Source organism: Caretta caretta, chromosome 19, assembly GCF_965140235.1.
Source record: "Caretta caretta isolate rCarCar2 chromosome 19, rCarCar1.hap1, whole genome shotgun sequence".
NCBI classification, from domain to species: Eukaryota; Metazoa; Chordata; order Testudines; family Cheloniidae; genus Caretta; species Caretta caretta.
In genome coordinates, this window is record NC_134224.1 from 7,723,300 (window position 1) to 7,742,416 (window position 19,117).

Genomic DNA, 19,117 nt, shown 5'->3' on the forward strand with positions numbered 1-19,117 from the left:
TACAAATTCCTTATCCTGCCTGGAGCCTGCAGAGGAGCAGCCATTCGTCAAAAATGAAAATTCTCACACTAGCTTGTTTGCCTCTACAGGTCCATCTGATGAAACCCGAGGCAGTTCCCAAGGCCTGTTGCGCTCCAACCAAGCTCAGCGCAACCTCTGTCCTCTATTATGACAGCAACAACAATGTGATCCTCAAAAAACACCGCAACATGGTGGTGAAATCATGTGGCTGCCACTGAAGCCCCTGAGGAAATGCGATCGCTGGTTTCTTGGCGAGGAAAAAGAACTATTTTAACAGGTCTGAATCCCATCTATGTTGCCAAAGTCCGTAAGAGTCAAACGCCTAGTTGTAGATAAGACAAAACTTTTATTATCCTACTATACTTCATGAAACTAGAGAGAGCAAATCGGGGGCTGCTTAAGTACACGTTGTGTTTCTGGCTATTGGGTTTTGTAAAAGAACTGTGGCTAGCTGGCTCCTGGATTATTCATTATTCTTGGATGAAGTTTAGACTGCACAAGTGACTAGGCCAAGGAAGGCAGGACTTGAGTTGCTTATAAATCTATCAGTATCTACTCACTTATGGCCAAGTATCATAGTTTTAACAAGCACTTCTAGTTCTCTAAATGATACGCGGTCAGCCAGTTAGAGCTGGCTGGCTAGCTAGCTCTCCTCTCCCCTACCCTCCCATTTAAAGCTTGAAAATTCATCCAACTGGAAAAAAAATGTCAAGCTACAGTTATAAAATAAACCCCCTAGTTTGGAAAGTAAACACTTACTGTTTGTTTTTAGTAAATGTCATGACCCAGCAGCATGGATGCTATTTCTCAGTGAAAGCCCCAGGGGTCTGCTAAAATTGTACCTAGTAAGTAAGTATTTGCTGGGGGGGGGGGAATCCATTATTGTGTGACATCTTCATGTCAATTTGTTTTCTATGGGCTAATTCATTTGGGGTGACGGCTAAATGAGGGTGTCAGGGTAAAAAAAGAAAGCTCTAAGGAAAGGATCCCTTTAATGTTGCCTTATCCTATGGGGACAGCGTTCTAGTTTTTAGCTCTGCCTCAGTTTCCCCATCTGTAAAAATGGGGATAATGATGCTCTTTTTTTTTTTTTTTTTTTTTTGGTGTAAAGTGCTTTGAGATCTACAGATGAAAAGTGCTATATAGGAATTAAGTAATATCATTTGCTTTCCTGCATCCTCACTAGGGGGCGGTGTACTGCTTAAACGAGTGGTGTGCAAGAAACTGGGGTCCCACTACCATGAGCAGGATAAAAACAGATTATGGGGCAGGTGCAGGATTTTTCAAAAAATAGTCTCCCGCTCTGCAAACCCCGTGAACGCCCCAGCCCCGGCCGCCCCGAAGGGTGGCAAGGGAGCAGAGGCCATGACAAAGTCTGTGCCTTCGCTGCTATTGTTACCTGTGCTAGGTTGATTAAAGCTCCCTGGGGTACGCCTACCTGTGCTATACTCCCACCTTTACTGGCCAGCCTCTTCAAAGGGACCGACTCCCAGCCCAGGACTTGCATACTGAGCTAGAATGTTCCCCCTAGAAATCTGCTTTCCCTGTACCTGGGAAAGCGTTCCTTGATCGCCAGCTCTCCTTTTCATGGGAATTGAATGTGCCAATCTTATTTCAGAGACTTGGGGGGGAAGGCAGTAATATAATTTATTGGCCCACGTGCTGTGGGTGACCGAGACAAGCTTTCAAGCTACACCGAGCGCTTCCTCAGGTCTGGGAAAGGTACTGAGCGGGTCACTGCTCACTCCAAGGGCGAACAGCTAGTTTAGCAGAAGTTAACATGTAGTCTAAGGGACCCTAGGTCACTCGCTGTAGCACACCCCCCAGAGATGGTGGTTTTGGTTCACTATTTCCTCAGCAGGTCAGAGACTAATTCTTCAGGGTATGTGTCAAAGTGCCTGACAAATGCTGGGAACCCACAATCCCCCCTGAAGTCTGACTGTTGCCCATGGTCCTGCTTTTTACTGCAAGTCTCATGCTAGCTGGGCTGTTCCTTAAAGCACCAGCTCCCAGAATTATGGGAGGATTTCAACTTTTGGTCAGAAGTGCCTAGAGTTAGGGGCTGAGCTGTCCAGGTGCCCTGTTGCAGCATCACTCTTTGCACAGCCAAGGGGATGCCTTTATGAAGTGCACTCAGCATTAGCCATTCCAGTCAAAGTGTTGATGCTTAGGGGGCTATTATGTCAATAATAATGTTTGCTACCTGAACACTCAGTGGTTTCTGCATTTTTTTTTTTTCCTCCTTGAACTTGCTTAGCTCTGAATGGGTAGCCTACTATGTGTACCAATGGCAGAGAATGGAGATCCCCTTAAAGTACAGTGTAGCTGGGTTGAAGTTTCCATTAAGGCGTTCTGGTGATGGTTTACATGAGGTGTTGAATGGACAGGGACTTAATGCCCTCTGCTGGTGGAACTGGGGCACTAGAGTCCTCAAGGGTCAAACGACAGCAGACTAGTTTGGGGTTCTCTGGTTGCTGTGCTCCTCGAGGTTGATGGAATAACCCATCCCATACCTGGGGTGACACAACAGCCTAGGTGCTTGTTCCAGTTGTATTCCCTACTGCTGCCCCAGTTTTCCCCTCAGAAACAGAACTGGAGGTTACTACTAATTCCAGCAGCAGTAACTGCTGCTGGAATTGCCCATGGATGCTTCCGTGCAGCCCCAACGTGACTTGGCCAGCTAGCAGATGGAAAGTCTGCTCCATGGCCCTGCACCTTCTCTGAAAGATGCTGAATTCTCTGGGCCTCTAATGCTCCTGCTTGTATAGCCACAGGGCTGCATGATTTGACCTGAAGAACAGCAGCACACCTCTTCCTCTGTGGGAAAACACCCTTGCTCCAGGGTCCTGCCATAAACATTATAAATAAATTGTAACCAACAATCCTATTAGACATCCTGTTTCAGGGCTGGAGCACATATTCTCCTCCTGTAATCCTAAAATTATCCTTCAGTCTAACCCCTATCGGAGACAGGATATTGGATTAGCTGGCCTCAGGGTCTGATCCTAAAGCTTTATTCTCATGTTCCATAAAATTTGAGTGAGAAAATAGGCACTTACAAAGCTTCATAAACAACCCAATTAACTAAGACTAAGGGACCACCTAGTGTCTAGGGCAGTTAATGTGATGTGATAACTGCTTGGAAAAAGTGAGCCATTATTGTACGTAAACAGAACTGATGTAAGAAATCATCAACTGAGGAACAGCTAGGTGCTTTTAGTACTACATAGTCTTTCATTTGAAAAACCAGTTACCAAATTAGGCTTAGAACAGTCATCTTTATAGGGTGGGGGAAAGTATTGTGGTCATGCTTGATTCTGGCATGAAAAGATTAAAACACACCTTATTTTAAGCCCTGACTGTGTACTGTGATTTATTGAACTCAGAAAGGGGAAGCTGTGCAAACTCACACCTACTGCAGCTTTTCAAGAACTCCCTTTTTTTGCACACTTAGGAGAAGAGGGTAAAGTAAATGCCGCAATCATTCCTATTCCAGAACCTGAAGGGGGACCATTAGAATAAGGATGGGTAGCAATTTAGGAACAGCCTGTCTTCTCTAATGAGATCCTGTCAGCATGGTGCTGTGACAACAGCTCAGCTAGGAGACTGTATTTTGGAAAGCAGCCCCTATCTGATTAATTAACTCTCCAGGATCCCTAAGGCCTTGTGCTGTAGGTACTAGCAATGTTAGCTAAACACACTTAACTGAATGAAATTAAGGACCATGGAACTGTAGGTTGTCAGACCAGCTTGATCCAAGGGTCCCTGCTGGCCTTAAACTATTACTCCACAGAGCTAAAACTGACCACCATAGCTGTTTTGGAATAACTCCCACCTGTGGAGTTACTGTGGAAGAGTTATACCAGAAAAGCTATGCTAGTCAGGTCCCTTGAGAGACAAAGGCCTGTTCAGTGACCTTACCAGCAGCTCAAAGAGAAATCTCACAGCTATCTGACAAGCCAGGCCCAAGACAGGGGAGACTTGCACTGAAAAATAGCATGAGACATCACAGACGCATTCCAGGAGGACATGACCCAAGTCAATGTGGCTTCAATGAATACAGGATCAGATCCCAAATGAAAAAATTTGAGATAATGGAAGTATAAATACAGAAAAACACAGAAGTGATTTTTTTCCAGATCAAAACACTTAAGCCTAGTTAGGCAACTGTCAGTGTATGCTATGGCAGCTAGTATTAAAAGGCAAAAAACATTTCAACGTAGTTACAGTTTTGATCTGCAATAGTCCCAGCTAGTGCTTCCTGTTTTCCTTTCCCCTCTTTCCTACATTCTACATCCATGTCACGTTCATTACAGCTTCTTTGCTGGGCCTCCACAGGTGCATATTAATTTGAAGTGCGACATAAACGGAATAAGGAAAAAGCCCTTAAACACATTTCATATTAAAACTCTGCCTGCGGTCCTCCAAGGACATGAAACAAAGGTTCACTGAATGATCACCAACAATTTATTTCAGTCCTAAACTTTTCAAAGCCAATAGCCTGTAACTACAAACGTTTGGGGTTACTGCTCATCAGAATGACAGTTTTTTTAGTCAGAGAGGTGGTGTTCCTAGTGGATGGACTATGAGGCCTGGGTTCTATTTCCGCCACTGGCCTGCTGGGTGACTTTAGGCAAGTCTCTGTGCCTCAGTTTCCCACTCTGTAAAACAGGAATAATGATACTAACCCTCTGCTTTGACATCTACCGATTAAGAGTGCCATATAAAAGCTACATATTAGTGGGTTTAGATTAACACACCAGCCACTCAATACTAAAGACCACCTGACTTTTAGAATAGATTCGTAGCTACTTTTCATCTGAAGGATCACAGCAAATGAAGAGGTCAACCTGGATATTTGTAAAATGCCACACCATGTACAGTGTCTAATATCAACAGTTCTGTACATTTTAAAATATGTAAATAAATGCAAAAATGCATGTGTAACAGGTCCAATAGAAAATACCACCACACCTGCCTTGTGTCTCTCTCTCTCTCAAAAAAAAAAAAAATATGGTGGGTGAGGGAATATCTTTTATTGTAGATAAAAGACCTACTTTGTGTAGGTCAAATGTTTGCACCTTCCATCGTAGACATTAAGGTCAGAAGGGACCATTATGATCATCTAGTCTGACCTCCTGCACAATGCAGGCCACCGAATCTCTCTCACCCACCCACTCCTGTGATAAACCTCTCACCTATGTCTGAGCTATTGAAATCCTCAAATCATGGTTTAAAGACTTCAAGGAGCAGAGAATCCTCCAGCAAGTGACCCATTCCCCATGCTACAGAGGAAGGCAAAAAACCTCCAGGGCCTCTTCCAATCTGCCCTGGAGGAAAATTCCTTCCTGACCCCAAATATGGCGATCAGCTAAACCTTGAGCATATGGGCAAGATTCACCAGCCAGACACCCAGAAAAGAATTCTCTGTAGTAACTCAGATCCCACCCGATCTAACATCCCCTCACAGGCCATTGGGCCTATTTACCATGAATAGTTAAAGATCAATTAATTGCCAAAATCATGTTATCCCATCATACCATCTCCGCCATAAACTTATCGAGGTTAATCTTAAAGCCAGAGAGTCCTGTGCTGGGACCCACACAGCTACAACCAAGCCCACTGCAAACAACTATAAAAGAAGAACTCGCCTGAGACGCTGTAGCAGAGCAGTCTCCATAAGGATAGTTTTGTAAGTGACAATGCCACATTTATTCAGTAGTATCAAAGCAACTACCTCGAATTTAAAGGCAAAACAAGCTAGGCCCTAATTGGAGACAAAGCCACACTTACTGCTCTGCCCATATTCATCCCCTGCCAGTGTGAACGGGAGCTCCTTTTTCAGACACAGGACTTCTCATTCTGCCATTCCAAACCGTATTTAAATCAGCTCTCCGCCGAGATTCTAAGTGATCTCCAACCCACACAAACCCGAGGGGCACGCTCTCATTTCATGTTTACATTCAAAAAATAATTTTAAAAAAAATGAATGACAACAAAATGGGGGTTACAGAAAATGTTATTTCTGCTAAGGACACTAGCTTCGCTTTGTGCGCTCTTAGACTTCTTGTGTCTATTATTTCAGCGCTGAACCAAAGGCGAGACTAAAGTGCCTTTCCTCTGTCATGCAAATGGTAGCCACTAATAACGACCTGTGACATACATGAACAGCTAAATGCTATTTGACTAAACACTAGGACATTGCCTAGAGCAGGATCCTGCACATTCAGGATGTTTGTGCTTAGACACAGCCACCTTGCTGCAGGAATTACAGAGGTGCTTCCCTTTCTGGGTGTAACCTTTCGTATGGGCCCCAGTACTTACACCTCAGTTACATTCCCGCAATTAGCAGGGTCAGTTTCTCGGAGGATGAGCATTTTCACAAAAACAGAGCCCAAGGCCATTTGCGAGCGAGGCTTTCCTGAGAGCTGCTCTGATGCCGTCAGGCGGGAACGAACAAACACAGATGCAGAGCGTAAACATGGACAGGGGAGAGGGATAGCTCAGTGGTTTGAGCATTGGCCTGCTAAACCCAGGGTTGTGAGTTCAATCCTTGAGGGGGCCATTTGGGATCTGGGGCAAAAATTGGGGATTGGTCCTGCTTTGAGCAGGGGGTTGGACTAGATGACCTCCTGAGGTCCCTTCCAGCCCTGATATTCTATGATTCTATGATCAGTGTCAGGGGAAGCTTTTCAAAGGGCCTTTCAAGACCTAAAACCCGTTCACAATCACGGTAAAGGCCAACTGTCCCGCTGTTTGTAACTCCAATCCGCCTGCACCACATCAGCACTGAAGGGGTGCACGAGTGCAACACTAGACAAAACGCTGGTAGGGATTTTAGTGCAGAGGACAGTCCTTTGCTATGGCTGTGCATGAGATTAACTAACTGATGATACTGCCTAGCTCTTTTCATCCAGAGATCTCAAAGCATTTTACAATGCAGCTCAGTACCCCCATTTTACAGAAGGGGAAACCAAGGCACAGGGAGGTAAAGTCTAAGGTCAGCTAAAAAGGCTGTTAAACAGACTCACCCGCTGGCTGTTAAACACACAAACCCAAAGCAGCTGGCTGAACAGTAGGGTCCACAAGTAACTCCATAAAACACAAGGCAGACTCCAGCTTCTTCAAACCTTTCCCATGACAACAACTCTTTCTTAGATTGTAAGAAACAGGTGGCGACGTTTGTACTTCGTTGACCTCTAGATGTTACCATGATCTGTGTGCTAAACAACACAACATTGTGAGAATTCCAAGGTAAGGGACACATTTTCGGTATTTTATACAAGCTCTGGTTTATTTTAAACAAGAAAAAATTCTCTATGGAAGGCACCGGCAGGACTGGCGATGCCTCGCAGAGGAGGGACACAGGATCCACTCCAGATTGGTCAAACTATTTGCACGGTTTTTTAAAGGATGCTTCCTGTGACCCGCCGGGTGAAAAAGCACCCGCTGATGGACCTAGTCCTGTCTGCTGACCAGACTGTTCAGCCCAAGCCTGTATGGTAGTTTCTAAAGAAACTATGCAGCAAGTGGGACTTGTGGAGTAACAAGGTGACTTTTCTCCCTGGCAGTCTCCAGTTCTGTTTTCCCCATCCAGAACAACTTCCAGCCTTCACTGCTCATCTGGTCACTCCATCCAGACGGGCTCACACATACTCCCCACAGTCTGAAATGATCACTTTCTCCTTGGGTTTCCCATCTTTGCTGCCTTGAGCCTTAAGAAAAAGGAAACAAGAAGTAAAGATAAATCTCCAAGTCAGACCAAAGAAACAACTGGGGAAACATCCCGTTGTCTGCTCCCCAGACTCCTACCTCGATCTGCCGCACCACCTCAATCCCTTCCGTCACCTCTCCAAAGACCACATGCTTGCCATCCAGCCAGTCCGTTTTATCACAAGTAATGAAGAATTGGGAGCCGTTGGTGTTTGGGCCAGAGTTTGCCATCGATAACAACCCTGGGGACAAAATATTATTATTGTACTGAGGTCCAGTCACGGAGCAGGACCCGACTGTGCTGGGTGCGCTGCAGGATGGTCCCTGCCCCAAACAGCTGACAAATACGAGTGACCAGTATGCCATTTATCATAGATCTGCTCTACGCTCAGCGCATCACCACATCGGCTGCCTAATACAAATACTCCTTCAGCAGCCCCGTCATCACAGGACAGCCACAAGGATCAAGAGACTCATAGAATATCAGGGTTGGAAGGGACCTCAAGAGGTCGTCTAGTCCAACCCCCTGTTCAAAGCAGGACCAATCCCCAGTTTTTGCCCCAGATCCCTAAATGGCCCCTCAAGGATTGAACTCACAGCCCTGGGTTTAGCAGGCCAATGCTCAAACGACTGAGCTACCCCCAGAGAGAGACGGTCTGTTTGCTGGTATGTTTTCAGGTTATAATACAGTGCTGCCCTCTGCTTCCTTTCTCCTCCTGTCTCAGGCTTCATCCGTCCCATTCATGATACGCCCATTACACATTGCCCCACAGTGTTCGATACCATCATGTACCCTCCCACCGCGTGCATCGAAACAATACATATTACAAGGAGAAGGTCAGGCCAGATTTGGTCGCAAGTTTAGATTTTGTAAAACACGAGTGTAGATTTTTTATAAAATATCGGATCCATCGAAACTCTCCTATGTAATATTACCACCCAATGGAAATAAAAAATCCAAATCAACATTCCCTAGTGTGTTTACAACCCAGCATCATATTAGTGCACCAGACACTAAGCTCTGAACGCAACAAGTACGAAATTGACTACGCTCAGTGACAGCGGGAGAGCCGAATGGCTGATATTGAGCCTCTTAGGGACACAGGACTGGAAATGACCTCTTGGGTCACCAGCTCCAGTCCCGCTATCCCAAGCAACCCCTCGTAGCATCCCGCTCAAACTCTTACTTCTGGGTCGCTACTGCAAATCCAGCCTACGTCAGCTGGGACCAACTGTTGCCATCAGCGGATGGCTACTAGGCAGCTGCTTATTGGCCTGTGTAAAATACATCGGTGGCCTCACAACGTACATAGGTGACATAGGTCACTTCCTAGTGGAAAGGTGTCCACATCACAAACCCCACCCACAGGGTTAACACTGTCTCCATTTGCTGAAAAGCTCAGCCAAGAAGCAAGGGGCTGAACTGGCCACGGACAATGAAATCCTCTCCCACCTGTAGAGATGCTCATTCCGAGTCAAGTTTGCAGCACATCAGTGGTGCAACGTTGGGGGAGCTGTACCCAATCTGTGCCCGACGCAAGAGCTTCACCCTATGGCTACGGAGCCCTCTGCCCCCTCCCCCAAGGGGCTGCAGGGATGTGGTGCTGGGCGCTTCTGGGAGTGGCACGGGGCCAGGGCAGGCGGGGAGCCTGCCTTAGCCCTGCCATGCCACAGGGGTGGCAATCCCGCAGGCTGTAGTTTGCCCACCCCTAGTGTAGACATAGCTTTAAAGGCTGAGAATCCAGCACCATTTACTGATAATGAACTCAGTCACACCCCAAAAGTCCCAAGTTCCAGCAATCTGCCCCACGCAGTCGCAGCAACCTTTGCCCGAGCTGCCCCACTAAGCCAGCCTGCTCCCGCACCCACAGGATCTGGCCTTACCTGGTCCCGTGTGCTTCAGAATAAAGTTTTCGTCGTCAAATTTCTTCCCATAGATCGATTTGCCTCCGGTGCCATTGTGGTTGGTGAAATCTCCAGCCTGACACATGAACTGGGGGATGATGCGATGGAAACTGCTTCCCTTGAAGCCAAAGTTCTTTTCGTGGGTGCATAAGCAGCGGAAATTCTCTGTGTGTGTTGGGGGGGGCAGGACGGGTCGGGATAGGGGAGGAAAGAAAGCAAAATCAAAGTTCAAAATGCCAGCAATGGCGCTGTATGCGAAAGTTCATCTTAGAAAGCGCCTTAGAGGCGTGGCACTCTCTCTCACCTGCTGTCATGGGCACAATGTCCGAGCGCAGGAGAATCTGGATTCGACCAGCAGGCTTGTTTCCAATCTTGATGTCCATGTACACCTGAGGATTGGCCCTGGATTTCTTAGCAGGAGGCTCACCCTAGGGAAGAGAAACAAAGTGATGTTCCCATAGGTTCTTCTTACAGAGGCCTCCAGCCCCGAGTTCTCAGCCTTCAGTGGGACAGCAGGCTGTGACAATTCCACCTGGGGGCGGGGCTGCTCCCCCTCACACAGGGAACGTCAACACACCAATCAGGAGGCGTGACTGCGGCTCGTGTAGACGTACCTGAGCTAGCTTTAATATAGCTAGAGGTAAGCTAGCTCGAGTAACAATAGCAGCGAAGCTCCAACAGCATAGACAGCCTGAGTTAGCTGCTTGAGAACGTACCCGGGGTGCCGGGCAGGGCTGGGCTCCGGAGTCTAGCCCATGCCCACAGATGCTGCCCTCGTGACTCGAGCTAGCTTTGAACTTGCCTTTTTCAGTATCTGTGGCATCTGAAAGGAATTTCTGAAGCTGCAAAAAATTGTGGCACTAATGCATCTCCTGCCCTCATGCCTGACCTGCTGCAACTCGGACAGCGTTTTAAACCGACGACTCACCCAAACCCTGACCATGTTCAACTCCTCCTTTCCATCGACACAAAAGGAACAATTCAAATCCATCGCTCGATTCCTTCCTTCTCCCCACAGAAAGAGAGAGAGTCCTGCCGTTTACCTCCTGCGTCTCTGATTTGGAAGGCTCTGCTCCCTCTTCCTCTGCATTCTCCTCAAGCGTCTTCCCCGAAAACTTCTTCAACCAGTCATCATCCGACCAGACTGGGACAGAGAGAAGAAGGGATCAGAACAGGGTCTAAACCAAATCACGTGCTCTTCTGTGGCATGAGCAGCCAGGTCTGAACACAGTGTGTTCTAGGACAGCTTTAAGACACTGAAGGTGCAGGAGCACTCAGTCCCCAGTAGGAGAACCCTAAGGACACAGAGCCCACAGCACAGAGAATTTAGACCCATTACACAGGTGAATGAGAAAGTGATGGTCACTGAGTCAGTATCTGCAGCCTAGTAAAACCTCCCATTAGAGTCAGCTCTCTAAAATTACCAACAGAATCAGCCCACTCAGTCTTCCCTAATGGCTACTCTGCCCAGGTAACGTGTGACACAGGCCCTCAGCAAAGCGATGGAGAAGGGAGACATTCAGCAAGCAAACAGAACCCGACACAGCCAGGCAGTACTGACAGCAGGACATTGAGGTACCCCCCCACCGCCTTCTCATTCACCGACTCACCGGGTCTGGAAGAACCTTCCTTAATCCGCATTGGCTTGGCCAAGTTGACACGAATCGTCCTGCCAAAAAGCTCAGATTCATTCTAAGGAGAACGAAAGAGAAAAAGGTGAGAAATTCCTACGTTCTCCAAATCCCTGCTGGGCTCCGAGAGAGAGTCAAGAGAAACACAGATCTTCCCGCCCGCTATCTGAGAGTATTGATTATTTGAATTACCATAGCAACCCCAGTCATGGACCGAGAGCGCATTGGGCTAGGTCAGGAGTGGCCAACCTGAGCCTGAGAAGGAGCCAGAATTTACCAATGTGCCCTGCCAAAAAGCCACAGTAATACATCAGCGGCCCCGCATCAGCTCCCCGCGCCCACCGGCGGCCCCACGATCAGCACCTCCCGATCAGCTGCTTTGTGGCATGCAGGAGGCTCTGGGGAGGTAGGGGGAGGAGCAAGGGCATGGCAGCCTCAGGGGAGGGGGCAGGAAGGGATGGAGCGGGGGCAGGGCCAGAGGTTGAGCAGTGAGCACCCCCCCCCGGCACATTAAGAAGTTGGCACCTGTAGCTCCGGCCCCAGAGTCGGTGCCTTTACAAGGAGCCGCATATTAACCTCTGAAGAGCCGCCCACGGGGCTAGGTGATGGACAAACACAGAACAAACAGACAGCCCTGCCCCAAAGAGCTTACGAAGCGTGAGACAAGAGAAAAAGAGGGAGACAGGGAGGAGCACGAGGCAACGAGGAGACAATATCGGCAAACACGAGAGGCAGTGGTCTTGACACACCAGCGGCCTAACCGTCGAACAAAGGCCCGCCTCCAAGGATATGCAAAAGCAACCACTACCCCCCATTTTAGCGGGCAATTCCCTTTACACTCGAAGAACCTGCAGCCAGTGCTACACGCTGATGGGATTCCTCTCTGACTTGTGTCCATTCCCGACCGCTGTTATACGGGGAGGATCCAGAACCGAGTTACTTAAAAAAAACCACCCACCCCAGAGGGTATCAGATCCATGTTTCCCTTTCTTGGCCTAGGAGCTATGATCAGCTGTCAAGGGGATGAGGGTCATTAGATATAAGAGACTAACAGAAATCTCCAGACAATGGTGAGACATTTGGTCATGTCTCATCGTACTGGGAGCAGAGCAAAGCCAAATGATGCAGGGGATAGAGAAAGGGCAACACTTCCCCCAAGAAGGTTCAGTAAAGGGGATTGTAATCCATACCATATTGTCAATAGCAGCTGCAGCATCCTAAGGGAAGAGCAAGAGAAAATACGTTATTGCTAATTCAGCCATTACTCCTCTATTCATGTAAAAAAAAGAAAAAACCCACCCTAGGAGCATGGAAGGCTGCGAGGATTTCATATCAATGCATAGCCTGGGCTGGCAGAAATGGTCTAACCCAAAGATAAGGCTTGCTCCTCAATGCAAAGCCTGTAGCTTCTTGCCACATCTCACGTGGACCTTCACAAGTGTTTTCAGACACAGGGGCAGATGCATTCCTGGTTTTCGCCCCATCGATCCAATCAGCTAATGCCTCCAAATTGCACACCATTTGGGTCCCGTGTTATGCTGGTTTTTATTTTTTGAAGCCTGCGATAGGGTCGTCGGGCCACAAACAGGTGCCAGCACATGGTATCTACTGAACTAAAACCACCACTGGCATCATGGACTGAGACAGCCCTGGTCAAGATTTTGGACCACAAAGATTTTCCAAGACGGAGATGGATCATCCAAAGAAAGCAGAAAAAACAGAGATGGCAAAACTGGACCCAGAAGTGGGACAGCAACTCCAGCCGAAGGAGAACCGTATGTAGCCATGGCTGTTAACCTGGAAGGAGTCAGTAACAAAGGGTGTGATCCGATTCCCACTGACGTCAACTGCAAAACTACCAAGGACTTCAGTGGGAGCAGGACTCGGTGAAAAATGGTGGAGGAGGAAGAGATTTCAAACTCAGTATTAAAATTTGCTCCTATCTCACCTCTGCCAACTCAAATTCGATGAAAGCAAATCCCCGGTGCTTTTCTGTGGAAAGATAACGAACAGTTACAGCCGCCAGGAAAGCCAGAGAACAAGAGATTTGACAACAAGTCACTCGTGCTGCGAAGGGAAATTAATTTCTCTGCTGCTCCTTCCCCATTTGAGAATTCAGACTTTGTTTCAGACACACTAATGTTTTCAGAGGCTGGTGCAAAGAACTGGCAACATCAGGGGTTACGAAATGGCCCATTTTTAATTACTTCAAGTTGTACAGAAACATTAAACTGTTCTTTATGGCTCTGATGTTAACAAAGCTAAATCTCCATCAAGGTAATTCTCAAGTAATGAATTTAAACAATTTGTTGTACAGAAAGAAGAGCTAGCTTTACACTGTCATCCTGAAATAAGCTCCAGGGCACCAGGATCCATGCAGACTCACTGAAGTCAAGTCTGTGCACGTGGAAATCACTGCAGGATTGGAGTTTTAGTTCACAGCCGAGAGAGAGAAAAGGCACACAGTAGCATGTAATGACAGGAAAATCCCTTTGCTAAGTACTGAAAGTTGCTATTTATGAAATAAATAAACAAACATGATTTAAAGAAGACATTGCAAAATATACGGTGTTCATCTATTTTGAAAACTGTAATTTAGTTTTAATTGTTCACGCAAATATATCAGGGAGTTCGAGCACATGCCCTGGAGAATATGTTGTCAGAGAATGGACTTTCAGTAATAACAGATCTGACTGCAACTGCTATTGAATCTTTGCTATGAAGCAGGGAGAGGACAGTGGTTTCTAAGTGATTACTGAGGGTCGGGATTGTAAATTGTCCTGGTGTGATTCAGAAGATGCTAAGAAACTGGTCAAGTTCATTGGAAAACTCAAGCCTCTAAAGTTTTGCACATTCCAAAAACAGCATATTACCCAGCACATCCAGAGCACTATGAACCGCAGTGGTCCTGGTGCACTGGGAAAATGCTGCCCCCAGATTTTGATGTTACAGAAACACAAACCTCTACAGTTATCATTATGCAGGGTTCTCTCTTCAAGAGAGCCTCGCAAGCCATGGTTTCTTGGGAAGCAGCAAACCCCAAGGACAGAGCAGCTGAAGAGGGCAACTTGACACTTCTCTCGAATTCTTGGACATGATTCCTGACACAGAGATCCACACAGGGCAAGAAACAAGACAGACCAAAGCAGGAACGGACTCACCAGTTTCATAGTCCAGAGGTATCTGAATATCAGTGATATCTCCAAAGGGAATAAAGGCAGCATGAAGAACTCTCTCATCCACCTCTTCCGCAAGTCCACCTGCAAGTCACATAGAGTGTTCTCTACCTGTGCAGCCTGTTTGCCCACTTCCCAGTGCAGAAACATGGCCTCAGTGCAGAGGAAAGGATGGCCTGCTGATTACAGACAGCTTGTAAACTTACAGCTAGCGCAGAATGCAGTCGCTTTTTTTTTCAGCGGAGCTTCCCACAAGTAGCATAGCAAATCAGCGCTCTAGAGACCACCCTGGTTTCCAGGCCATGTGCAGGTGCTATTCAGAGTGCTGGTTTTGATCTACAAAGTGGCTTATAGCCTGAGTCCTATCTTAGTCCTGGGGATACTCACACACTTAGAATTAAACATGTGGCTATGTCTATGCAGGATTGGGGCCAGCAGTTTGGGGAAAGATCTGAAGTTTCTCCAGTGGCTTCTACACTGTTTTCAAAACTCTCCAGTGGCCTCAAAGAAAATCCCTTCTGTATAAGAGACACCACCCTCCCCATCAGCAAATAAGGACCCTAAAAGGAGGAGGAGGGAACCCATTCCAACCCCCTAACTTTTTAAAAACCCTTTTGAAGAAATGAAGAATGCAGGTACCACTTGAATTCACAACCAGTTCCTGCTCCTTTTCTGCTTCTTAATCTACATCTGGCTTGGACCAAATACACACACACACCCCGCCCCCAAAAAACCAAACAAACTGCTAATCCCATCCCAGGACCAGATTCTTCAGCTCCCCAAATGGCAACAGATAGGCACATGAGCAAGAACAGACCTGCCAGATGTACTGAGCCAAAGACAGTGAGCAAAGGGAAGGTTTTGTGCACCGCATGGCAGAGTCGGATCAGCCAAACTTTAATCAGACTTGTTGTATCACAAACCTGACCTTACCCACACCAACACCATCTTGGCGTGAAATCGTACAAGGGAGAGAGAACTACAAGCTCTGTACAACTCACCCGCTAGCTCAGGAATAGATCCAAATACAGTAACATGGAGACCTGGTTGGAAACTGAAATGCAGGCAGATTTCCATGGTAAAAGGGGGAACCTTTGCCTACGCTGACAGGGCACATACGAGGAAGTGGACCAGAACCATCGCATCGCCTGCTCGTGCTGGCGGGTCAGACGAACTGACCTCTGCAAGCTGCACTTGCCCTGCCCAAGCTAGCAGCTACACAAACACACATTGCCCAGCACAAACTAGCAGCTCAGACACTAGGAAGTGGAGTAGCACCCCCCCAAGTCTTCCACACCTGCTGCAGACAGGTGCCATGGATCAGTGCAGATGCAGCTAAGCACCAGGGACAACATTAATTTAGCAAGTCATTTGGAGGTCAGGGGAGGGCAAGAATACATGAGCCCTGCAGCTTGGTTGAGGGGGAGAGCAAGCAGATATTAAAAAGTTGGGCAAAGGATTGAGGAACATCTGAGCTGCCAAGTTGTTTGGGTACGCATCCCAACCTGCGAACAGGACCTCCCCGGGCAGGAAACACACATGGCATACAGCCAGAGTGCTTGAACTCAGGTGCCTGGAGTTAGGCACCATAATAAGAGGCCTGATTTTTCATAAGTAAGAGCAGCTGCTCTCAGGACCCCCCCTGAAGACCAGGCCTACAGGGGTTTAGGCATCAGAGTTAAAACATTATGACCTAAGCGGGCATTCATCCCATTCAGTTCATGCATGAGAGGTGCACACTTCCCACTAGTCAAAGGAAGGAGACTACGTTAAAGTGCCATTTCGTTTTCCCTTCAGCTGAGTGTGACCCATTTTACTGAGTCTCCTGCTCTTTTGCTCATCCCAAAAGCCCCAGCTCCGGGACTCCAGGGAGTCTGAGAACACGAGCCCTTCAACAAGAAGGAGAGCCAGCATGTTTCCAGCCCTGCAGGGACAAGCGGGGAACCGTAAAGCTAAACAGGCTTTGAGCCTTTGATAATCGCAACGCCCCCCCCACCCCCATAACGACGTTTAACCCAATAATTTCGGGTGGGGTTTGTAATCCCCGCAGCCTCTCCCCGCGCTGGGCCAAGGCAACAGGGGAGGCGCCCTGCGCAACCCGGCAAGCGCCAGAGGACGCGGGAGGGAGAAGCCAGCCCCGGAGCAGGGCAAGGCCGTGGGGGTACACAGGGCAAGGCGGGGATAGCGGGGGGGGGGGGACGCAGGGCAAGGCGGGGGGGGACGCAGGGCAAGGCGGGGGGGGGGGGACGGGACAGGGCAAGGCGGGGATAGCGGAGGGGGGGGGACGCAGGGCAAGGCGGGGATAGCGGAGGGGGACGCAGGGCAAGGCGGGGGGGGGGACGGGACAGGGCAAGGCGGGGATAGCGGGGGGGAGGACGCAGGGCAAGGCGGGGGGGGGCCGACACAGGGCAAGGCGGGGATAGCGGGGGGGGGGGGGACGCAGGGCAAGGCGGGGATAGCGGAGGGGGACGCAGGGCAAGGCGGGGGGGGGACGGGACAGGGCTGCTCTCGCCACAGGACTCCCCGGGGGGACGCGCTGGTTGCGGGGGGGGGACGCGTGGCGCGCTTTACCCCCCCCCCCCCCCCCGCCCCGGGGAGCTGCGAGACCCCCGCTCCCGCCGCGACTCACCCACGTACAGCACCCTCTTGGTGGAAGCCATCTTCCCGCCCCAAACCCTCCCCTTGCCCCGGAACCTCACCCGGCCCGGCCCGCCCCTGCCGAGACACGCGGCGCGGCGGCTGGTTCCCGGGGCCGGGCGCTCACCGCGCTGCTCCGCTGCGGGAGGCGGCGGCCGCCGCCGGCCCTTTGCCGGCCTCCGGGTGCAGGGTTTGCCGTGCGAGTGGTTGGAAATCGCTCCGGTCCGGTAGCAGCGAGCGCTCCCGCTGCCCCAGGCAGGTCGTTTCACTCACAAGCCTGCCCGGGGGGGGGGCTGCCGCTCGGCCAGCCGGGGGGGGGAAGAGTCCAATTCAAAAATTGCCCCTAGACCCAGGAGCAAGAGGCACAAGGCTTCGTTAACAGCCGTGAGAGTGGCAAGGAGGGCCAGCTGTTCAGATTAACACAGGGGCGGCTTGATCGCCGGCTGAAAGGACCTTACATGGGGGATACACTTGGCTCTTCCGTCTAGGAGAGGGAGGTAATAACAGAACGCCACTAGCCATCACCTTCAGCCCCCAACTAAAACCTCTCCAACGCATCATCAAGGATCGACAACCTATCCTGAGGGACGACCCATCACTCTCACAGATCTTGGGAGACAGGCCAGTCCTTGCCTACAGACAGCCCCCCAACCTGAAGCAAATACTCACCAGCAACCACACACCACACAACAGAACCACTAACCCAGGAACCTATCCTTGCAACAAAGCCCATTGCCAACTGTGTCCACATATCTATTCAAGGGACACCATCATAGGGCCTAATCACATCAGCCACACTATCAGAGGCTCGTTCACCTGCACATCTACCAATGTGATATATGCCATCATGTGCCAGCAATGCCCCTTGCCATGTCCATTGGTCAAACTGGACAGTCTCTACGTAAAAGAATAAATGGACACAAATCAGACATCAAGAATTATAACATTCAAAAACCAGTTGGAGAACACTTCACGCTCTTTGGTCACTCGATTACAGACCTAAAAGTGGCAATTCTTCAACAAAAAAACTTCAAAACCAGACTCCAACAAGAGACTGCTGAATTGGAATTAATTTGCAAACTGGATACAATTAACTTAGGCTTGAATAAAGACTGGGAGTGGATGGGTCATTACACAAAGTAAAACTATTTCCCCATGTTTATTTCCCCCTCCCCCCCACTGTTCCTCAGACATTCTTGTCAACTGCTGGAAATGGCCCACCTTGATTATCACTACAAAAGGTTTCCCCCCTTTCCCCTCCCCACTCTCCTGCTGGTCATAGCTCACCTTAAGTGATCACTCTGGTTACAGTGTGTATGGTAACAGCCATTGTTTCATGTTCTCTATGTATATAAATCTCCCCACTATATTTTCCACTGAGTGCATCCAATAAAGTGAGCTGTAGCTCATGAAAGCTCATGCTCAAATAAATTGGTTAGTCTCTAAGGTGCCACAAGTACTCCTTTTCTTTTTGCGGATACAGACTAACATGGCTGCTACTCTGAAACCCAAGATTATTGAAGCAACCCCTGAGTTAGAGGTGTTTGTTTTTTCCAACCATCCTTATCAGCCAGTTGCTATTGCAAACCAGGATGGTGACAGTGCAGCTTCTGAGGAGTTTCTGTGGCTGCAGCTAGCATTACAGCCAGTAGTTCAGCAGTTTACGTACATGTGGTTTAACTATAGGAGTTAATGCAAACTGATTGAGGATACAATGTAAATGGGGTTATAAGACTTACCCCACAGGAGCTCTGATCCTGAACGGCCGGGTGTCCAGTGATCACAGAACTTAAAGGTGCTTGCAAGAGCTGTTTGAGTCAGAGTCCAATGCCAGCTGCCTTTGCCTGTGTTTCGTAGGCCCCTGCCCTGACTCTCTGGGATGCTCAGTAAGGTACAGCTGCATTTCCAAATAATCCGTAAGTTACTGTGCTAAGTGTCATACCACCAGACTGCAAAGTAACCATTTTCCTGCTTTAAATTTATGAAATGTGGTACTGCAGCTGGGAAGCAGAAACGGAATTAGAGTGAAAAGAA

General features: G+C 48.7%; 2 protein-coding genes across 5 annotated transcripts in view; one reads left to right on the top strand and one right to left on the bottom strand.

Annotated features, from left to right (window-relative positions):
• Positions 1-3,373, top strand: part of LOC125624656 (bone morphogenetic protein 8A) — a 43,925-nt gene extending 40,552 nt beyond the window's left edge. Inside the window, exon 7 of the mRNA XM_048825777.2 lies at positions 90-3,373. Coding sequence (XP_048681734.1) covers positions 90-239 — 150 coding nt within the window. The 3' untranslated portion in view covers positions 240-3,373. The remainder of the gene's footprint in view (positions 1-89) is intronic.
• Positions 3,374-7,287: 3,914 nt separating this feature from the next.
• Positions 7,288-17,122, bottom strand: PPIE (peptidylprolyl isomerase E). Of its 4 annotated transcripts, none has more exons than XM_048825779.2 (10): positions 17,076-17,122; positions 14,432-14,530; positions 13,219-13,262; positions 12,461-12,487; positions 11,250-11,331; positions 10,683-10,783; positions 9,944-10,067; positions 9,619-9,804; positions 7,834-7,976; positions 7,288-7,736 (listed from the first exon to the last, which is right to left on the bottom strand). In XM_048825779.2, the coding sequence occupies exons 1-10, from the start codon at positions 17,104-17,106 to the stop codon at positions 7,668-7,670; spliced, it is 906 nt and encodes a 301-aa protein (XP_048681736.1). In that variant the 5' UTR covers positions 17,107-17,122; the 3' UTR covers positions 7,288-7,667. The 4 variants fall into 4 exon arrangements, with proteins under 4 accessions (XP_048681736.1, XP_048681735.1, XP_048681737.1 ...); XM_048825778.2 differs by lacking the exon at positions 17,076-17,122 and adding an exon at positions 15,448-15,635; XM_048825780.2 differs by lacking the exons at positions 12,461-12,487; positions 13,219-13,262.
• Between the last annotated feature and the right edge of the window lie 1,995 nt (positions 17,123-19,117).

Coding starts and splice junctions, on each gene's coding strand:
- PPIE (XM_048825778.2), bottom strand. CDS start 15,523: ATGGAAATCTGCCTGCATTTCAGTTTCCAACCAGGTCTCCATGTTACT. Junction 11,332..12,460: donor CAGCTGCTATTGACAATATG/GTATGGATTACA, acceptor CGTTCTCCTTAG/AATGAATCTGAGCTTTTTGG. Junction 7,977..9,618: donor TCTGAAGCACACGGGACCAG/GTAAGGCCAGAT, acceptor TTTTGTCCCCAG/GGTTGTTATCGATGGCAAAC.